The sequence below is a fragment of the Arvicola amphibius genome, chromosome 10 (assembly GCF_903992535.2).
Source record: "Arvicola amphibius chromosome 10, mArvAmp1.2, whole genome shotgun sequence".
In the NCBI taxonomy this organism is placed as follows: domain Eukaryota; kingdom Metazoa; phylum Chordata; class Mammalia; order Rodentia; family Cricetidae; genus Arvicola; species Arvicola amphibius.
The window spans coordinates 108,901,465-108,909,330 of NC_052056.1; the positions used below are offsets into that span (position 1 = coordinate 108,901,465).

The 7,866-nt window shown below is 48.8% G+C and overlaps 1 protein-coding gene across 4 annotated transcripts in view; it reads left to right on the plus strand.

Moving 5' to 3' along the window:
- The first annotated feature begins 5,760 nt into the window (after nucleotides 1-5,760).
- Nucleotides 5,761-7,866, plus strand: part of Slc46a3 (solute carrier family 46 member 3) — a 14,916-nt gene continuing 12,810 nt past the window's right edge. Inside the window, exons 1-2 of one of the 4 annotated variants that reach the window (XM_038345655.2) lie at nucleotides 5,761-5,889; nucleotides 6,493-6,705. In XM_038345655.2, coding sequence (XP_038201583.1) covers nucleotides 6,517-6,705 — 189 coding nt within the window. In that variant the 5' untranslated portion in view covers nucleotides 5,761-5,889; nucleotides 6,493-6,516. Of the gene's footprint in view, nucleotides 5,985-6,201; nucleotides 6,706-7,866 lie in introns of those variants that run through there. The other 3 variants (XM_038345656.2, XM_038345657.2, XM_038345654.2) reach the window with 3 other exon arrangements.

Here is a 7,866-nt window from a genome sequence, read left to right on the forward strand (position 1 = left end):
ATAGTGTAAAGGAATATTCCACAGCAGGTATCCCCTCTCAGTAATTTGTTATAGTGACAAAAGAATATTCAGACAGAAGGGAAGAAGGGCTTGTGGTCCTACGTGAGCGGAAGTTTCACTGGCTCAGTGTGCAGAATGCAGAGTGACCGGAATAGTTGGGGGTCTCTGAGACCGTGGTAAAGGAGGTGGAATTTAACTCTGGATTCAGCGACAAAGTATTGAAGGTTTCAGAAGGACCATGCTTTGTTACTGCATGGGAAATGGGTTAAAGAATAGAGGCTTCCAGATGAGAAACTGCAGTGATAGTTCCAAGGGGCATCCTGGGACAGGGACCTGGGACAGAAGTGAGTCATCTAAGTCCCTACACACGTGACTTTAGCTCAGTCTGCTATGCTTAAACCCCCTCCCTCACATAAACCCATTAACGATTAGACCAGCACCTTCAAGGACAAAATACGCTCTTGGAACAGTGGGAGCTGTTCTCTGTAAGTCACCCAAAACAGGGCTACATGTAACTGACCGAGAAAGACTTAGATTCAAACCCAAACAGTATGGAAAACCCACCAGGAAGCTGAGTCTTTTCTATGGGGCCTCCTGTCCATTTACCCTGCTGTGGTGGGCAGAAGATCTCTGTGAATTCACTGTACACATAAACCAATCAAAACTTCATTCCTGCCTCAGAGGGCCATTCATTTATTCTCTGAGAACTCCCTTCCTTGAGAGATAAACACCCGGCCCACGGAGGGGGGGGAGGGGCTTACTAGGTCCAAAAGTCGCAGTCCTGCTTACTGAGAGGTCAGGCTGCAGTCTCAGCTTCTAGCCTTCCTCCGCTCTGGGGAAGTGGGACTAGAGAACACAAGCCGAACACCTCTCAGGCAGGCAGTTCTCAGGAATCAACACCCTCACAGTGGGACACTGTGATACTGACCCCGGTTCCGGTTCCCTTTCAGTTCCCTTCCCTTAGGCGCGTGCCACAGCCTCCTCACTCTGGCTCCTCCTAACACTCCCCTGCAGTCCCCGCTCCCCGCCCTATGCTAGGCTGTGCCTGCTCGCCACCAGAACCACCAGCACCTGCATTTCTGACGTGAAGCTTCCTTGGGGCATTCAGGTCCCGCAGAAGTAATTCATAGTTATCGGCCTCAAATGTCACTTTCCAATGGACAGTGGGGGAACAATGGACAGTGGGGAATCTTAGTCAAACCAAGGAAGAGCTTTTCAGCCTAAATGCTCCAAAGCCAAGGCGCTCACATGGCTTAGAGTCACACACAGCAAACCGGCACAGATTAAGCTACGTGCAGAGTATAAAATATTCACCGTGCACACGGTGATCAAATAGTCAAGGCGCGACTACTTGCCTCTGGACAGGTGAGGTCCTGATTGACACAGGGAACAGGAGCATAACGAATTATAAAGAGATTACATCTGTTGAGTATCACATTTCAGATTTTCATATTAGGGATGGTTAGCCGGTAAACTCTATGTAAATAGTACTTCTAAATAGACCTCCCAACCCCTGACATCAGAAACACTTCTTGTTCCAGTCCTCTTGGGTGAGGGACATTCAGTCTAGCCATGGAAGCTCCGGGTGTTTAGGCGAAGAGGGTGGTTTTGAGGAGTGGGGCATGGTGGCATGTTCTGGATAGCCAAGACAAAAGCAAGACGGCGGGAGTGGGAATGAGACTGGAACCACTTAGTGTAAGAAATAGCCTCCCATGGAAACTGGGAACTCCTCCTCCCTGAACGGCCAGCAGCAAGAAGGCGGGGTCTGGTCCTGGAATCTAAACAATCTGTTTATCAGTTCCTAGGCAATGGAGGTCAAAGAAGAGAAGTTACAAATTTCTTAACTAGAAAAACTTGGGTCTCTTCACGCAAACCATTGACTGGAGTCATATGCTCTTATTACATTTCCTGTCTACAATTTGCGCTCAGGAGAGGGCCCTAGTCCACTCTTCTCAGCTCTGGGTCTATGTCAGGCATGGTGGAGCTGAGGCCTTCTCATCACACCTTAGTCGATCTGATCAGAAATGAAAAGTCCCATTTTTTTTCTCTTTGAAAACAAAGGTTGGTAGTTGCCATGGCTGGTTTGCTGTTTGCCTGTAGAGCCGCCGCTCTCAACCTTCCTAAGGCTGTGACCCTTTAATACAGTTCCTCATGTAGTGGTGATTCCCAATCATAAAACCGGTTTCATTGCTAGTTCATAACTGTAAACTTTGCTACTCTTATGAGTCATAATGTAGATATCTGATATGCAGGACATATCTTGGGCGATCCCTGTGACAGGGCCATTCAACTCAAAGGGGGTCACGACCCACAGGCTGAGAACCACTGCTTTAGACCATGGCACTGTCCCACACAGCATGGGCTCTCTGTGCTTAGTGTCTGCTCATGCATCAGGGGAGGACTCCACATTCCCCTACAGTGAGAGTTTCTCCTAAACGGCATGGCATGGCACTGTCCCTTGGGTGCTTAACATGGATATGGCATTTGTATAGTCAACCCACTTTTTTGTTTCTGTTCAATTATTCACTTGCATTTAATTTGCTTCTGTTTGGTTGGTAGGGTGGGGTGCAGGCATGCTACAGCATCTGTTTGGAGGTCAGAGGACAAGTTAGGGGAGCCAGTTCTCTCCTTCCACCATTAGGTCTCGATGGTTTGAACTCAGATCTTTAGGCTTGGCAGCAAGAGCCTTCAGCCACTGAGACATCTTGTCAACCCTTTAGTCCATGCCTGTTCTCATGAGCCTGACATATTAGAACAGTCACACCCAATATGACGGGAAGGAGACACACAAATACGGGCACCGACATTAAATGTCACAACTTGGTGACAATTAATAGTACACTCATTCATATTAAAATTCCTAGGTCAGTGAACCAAAAAGGTATAATTTCAAAATTATCCTTAAGTTCCTGCCCTAAAGATTACATTTGGTGATCCACTTTACATATTTATGAATGCATTTATTTGTTTATTTTTTAAATTGTTTTGAGACAAAGCCGATGCCCAGGCTAGCCTCGAACTTGTGATCCTCCTGGCTGAGCACACTTGGCTTGATCCACATTTTAGAAAACACTACCAGGAACATACACCTGATAAGCAGGCAATAGTATTTTTCGGGTACCCAGCCCTTATTTTCACCTTCTGACTCCAACAGAAGGAAGTCTGAGCCTGTGTAGATCAGTCACAGTGTGGGGCTGAAGGCTTTCGGGTGATTTCCACGACCTTCCAGTTAACTCTTTTGCTGTTTTCATCCTTTCTTACCAAATAAAGGAAAAGTCCTTTGTTGTTGAGCTATGCTATTCCGACTGTGGGCTCACCACCAGGCCCTGCATAAAAAGAATCCAATCAACAGTGAAGCCATGAAGAAGGCTCCTTTTACATATGTACTCAAGTACTTAATAGTCTTGGAAGAAAAGGGAAAGGCTTATATAACTGTGGTCACCATGCTCTCCATGGACATCTGATGGCCCGACTTCCTTCTTCGTGAAGAAAAGTCGGGGACAGCAGAACATCATAGGGTGCGGATGTTAGCCTGGCCCGTAAGAGGCATGCCTTTTAAGTACCTTTTCTTGCCTGTTGATTTCCATGAGAAGTAAGGCCTGAAACACAGATGACATCAGAGCTAGTGGCTGCGTGTCTCCTCCTGCTCCTCGGGAGCACCTGACAGAACTGCATGTCTCCACGTGGCCCTGTGACCTGTTCTAGCCAAGTGGCATGTGAGGAGTTGCTTGTGTCCTCTCTGGGGGTAACCCTTTTAGAGCTGGGACCAGCTCCAACACGTTCCCTCCTCCCCTCTGTGGCAGTGGTAGCCTCAACACAGGTGATGGCTCCACCAACCTCCATCTTTGAAGGAAAACAGCTGAAGTGAAGTTTCCCAGGATGAAGGCGGACATGATGCTTGAGAGATGGTCGCTGTCCCAGGTCAGTAGATCTTGGAGCGTGGTCTTGACCTCTTTGATTTGTATTTGAAAAGACAAGTCTCTCAACTGAACACTCCTTGGAGTTAAGCTCATGAGCCAGATGTTGCAAATCAAACAAGCTATGTAGAAAGTAGACTCAGCTAGCCGAAAATAGAACTTAGCTTAGGCACCTGAAGATTGTGCGGTGCTGAGAAACTCAAAAGTACTACTGCCCGAGTCACTCCCTCGATGCACCCTGTGTTTTTCTGGGGCCCATGCTCTGGTACAGAATTTTTACTGCTTAGTCAGTTCTTCTCAGCAGCCCTTCCTACCCTGAAGGTGTCCCAGATCTACTACTTAATGCACTTAAACTTAAACCATCTTAAACTCTCATGGACAGATGGCTCATTGGTTAAGAGCAGGGACTTGTGCTGCAGAGGACCCAGGTTCGATGCCCAGTACCCGTTTGTGTATTGCCTAGACTACAAACACGACCTGTATTCCCGACTGCTACTCCTTTGGCCCACACCTGACCTTGACTTCTAGATAAGATTAAGATGCTTTCTTGCAGAACTGTCCCCACTTCCTGGTACAACCACTCCAGCCTAAGGCCTTCCTTTTTTGGACAGGACCCCAAACCACGAAACTTTGGGCTTTCTTGTGTTGGCTTTTCTTCCTCAGGAAGTAATACCCTGTGGGCTTCAGGTTTGTTCCAGTTGTGTGTATCGGAGGCCAGTGGTGGTTTTCTCATTGTCCACAGAAAGCTGCTAGGATCCCCTGAAACTGGAGTTACAGGCAGATGTGAGCTGCCATGTGGGTGCTGGGGAACCGAATCCAGGTCCTGTGGAAGAGCAGCAAGTGCTCTTAATCAGTGAGGCGGCTTTGCGGTCACCCCTCCCCCCACTGGAGGGGATTTTAAAATCTCTCTGAATGTCCACTCTTCCTCTGTTGAGAGGTTATAGTAAGACTCACAGCTTTCTGTGGCCTCTCTACAGGGTGTGCATACACATAAAATAAAAATTCACATAAAAATGTAATAAATATTTATTTTAAATTTCCCAAGGCCCAAACCTCCCCACTTAGAACTCTTTTCTCATGTCCTTCCTGTGTCTTGTCGCATTCTTTTTGGCAGACACTCATTGGGTTCACCTGTATGCTCCAGTGAACTGCAACCCTAGCAACCCTATCCCGTGACGTCTGCAATCACTTTTTGTTGTTTTCCTTTTAACATATATTATTATATTACATATGCTATATATAGGATTACTATATATAATACTATATATTATATACAATATATGGTCTTTGTTGTTGTTTTTTCGAGACAGGGTTTCTCTGTAGCTTTGGAGCCTGTCCTGGAACTAGCTCTTGTAGACCAGGCTGGCCTCGAACTCACAAAGATCCGCCTGCCTCTGCCTCCTGAGTGCTGGGATTGAAGGCGTGCGCCACCACCGCCTGGTTTACAATATATGTTATATAGTATATATAATAGATTGCATATAGTGTGTATATACATATACATACACACACACACACACACACACACACACACATCTTCCCTGCTTTGGACAGAAGTCTTGCTATGTAGTCCCGGCTGTTCTCGAACTCCCGATCCAGCTGCCAAGGTGATCCCCGTGCGACTCCGAGGCGCTTCAGTGAAACCCACTTCCTACCCAGAAACACTTGGCAGAACCTGCAGGGAGCTGCCGGGTCACCCAATCTGCCGGGTTGCTGGAGGAAGAGCCAGCCGGGCCTCCGGGGGCGGGCGCAAGAGAGTGACACTATGATAGGCCAATCCCATCGAGGGCACCGGCCGCGGGATCCAATCGCAAGCGAGCTAGGGAAGGGTGACAGCTCGAGCCGAAGATTACCATCTGCTTGCTCCGGTGATGATGCTCCGCTGCCGAGTCACCACCAGGACCCAAAGACCAAGACTGCGGCGGCTTAGGGAGCAGCCGGGACTGAGTCCGGGGCCACTAGAGACCAGGAGGTGCGCTTATCTTGCTTTGCCTTTAAATAGGGCTCCAGTGACCTGTTCCAAGGACGTCCCTCTGTTGTCGTCCAGCTCCAACTCGCTGTCCCCAGGTAGGGGTCCCGCACTGGAAAGCCGGGGACGCTGCGCCCCACACGAGTAACTGAAAACACAGTCCTGAAAACGGTCCTACCTGAGCCTAGCCGGGCAGGAAGACTGTAACTGTGGGCTGAGTTTAAAAAACGAAAACAGAAACTCCCCCTTCCGATCGGTAGCTGCTTTTTGCAAGGCCCTTAATCCGCAGCCAAATAACAACAGTTGCGTAACCTCAAGGAACTGCGTTACCTAGTGGGAACCAGCCGGTGCTGTTCGGCACAGCACTGGGCGCATTGACTAAGCAGAGCCGGGGAAGAACTAAGTCCTGAGAGAACTTAGTTCGCTCCTAGGAGAAGAACCGGGAACGCTCTCCTGGCAAGGGCACTCTCAGAAATCTGGAACTCTCTTTGCTTACTCACGTTTATGACACATTGTTCCAACTTCCCCATCTTTGAGAATTTAGCCTCTCGGATAAGGAATCAACTGATGAGTTCTCTCCCCTATTCCCCTTCCTCCCGCTAACAGACTCCATCTGCCCACCTGAGCAATATGAAGACTTCATTCATCGAGCCCGCCATTCTCCTAAACGCGTTTGCTATGACCCTGAACATCCCGCTGACAGCGCAGTACGTGTACCGGAGGATATGGGAGGAAACGGGTAACTACACCTTTGCTTCTGGTAGCAATGTCTCTGAATGTAAGCAAAACAGAAGCGACCCGATCTTTGCATTCCGGGAGGTAAGACATGAAAACCTCCTATCCTGTGGTTAACAGGGAATAGAAACAGGTTCCAAACCAGAGGCTTGCCAGGGCTGACAACCCCAGCCCCTAACCCCCCCACCCACACCCAAAAAAGCTCAAACCCAGGGCCTTCTCTCCATTCCTCCTAACACCTTTAATGAGCCTCTTTGTAAAATTCCTCCCTCTGAGGGATCCAGCTCTTTTCTCTTTAGAATTCTCACTACAACCGCACCCACTCTTCGTTGTTCTCTTGAAAACAAAACAAATGTCTGAAAAATTGGACCAGGGCCTTTGTCACCCATGGGGGTGGGGCAGTATTTGTTGCGGTCAGGAGGCCGGGACACAATATAAGTGTTGAGTCATGTGCCCACATCTGGACTGGGGAGTGCTCACTTTGCCTTTCGGTATCCTGCAAATGTTTAGCTAGACATTGTGAGGTCTTCCTCTGTTATCACTCTGTTGGGGCCGGAGGCCGTCTTTGCCAAAAGCCTGCCATGCCCAGGTCCAGAGTGCAGGAGGCGACACATCAGGTGTTTTCCTACAGTGTCATATTTACCAGCTCGGAACTGCTCTAGTGAGGGCTATTTTTGCGGAAACGAGAGTGGTGCTGCTTTCACAGACACCGAGGAGAAGAGATCGCTGAGTTGCCTTCCCTCATCTGAGGGTCTCTCTGTGCGGGCAAATGAGTCTGAGGTGGGGACATGGCAGAGGACCCCCAAGGGAAGGCCTGAAGCCACCCCAGCTGCCCCATGGTATCAGGTAGAAGCTGGATGGGACAAGGTCCAGCTGCTTAGTCAGGCCTGTCCTTACTTCCTCATGCTGGGGGAGAATGTCCTTGGAACGGAGCATTTCTGACCAGCCATAGGGCCTGCACAGTCATACACAGAAGGGTAAGAGCCTCCTGGAATGGTTTACCGCCCTCCCCGGAGTCTGCTCAGGAGGCTGGGGAAGGAGAGTTGTGAGTTCAAGGCCAGACTGGGCTACCCTGTCTCAAGGTAACAACAATGATAAAGGGGGAAGGAAGGATAGACAGCTGGCTGGAAGAAACTGAGTTCAAGATCACATGACTATGACATCTAAGTTGGATTGCTCAGCTCTTAAAAAAAAAGTTTCAATATCCATCTCTCCCAGGAACTCATCATTTCTGTGTGAGTCAGG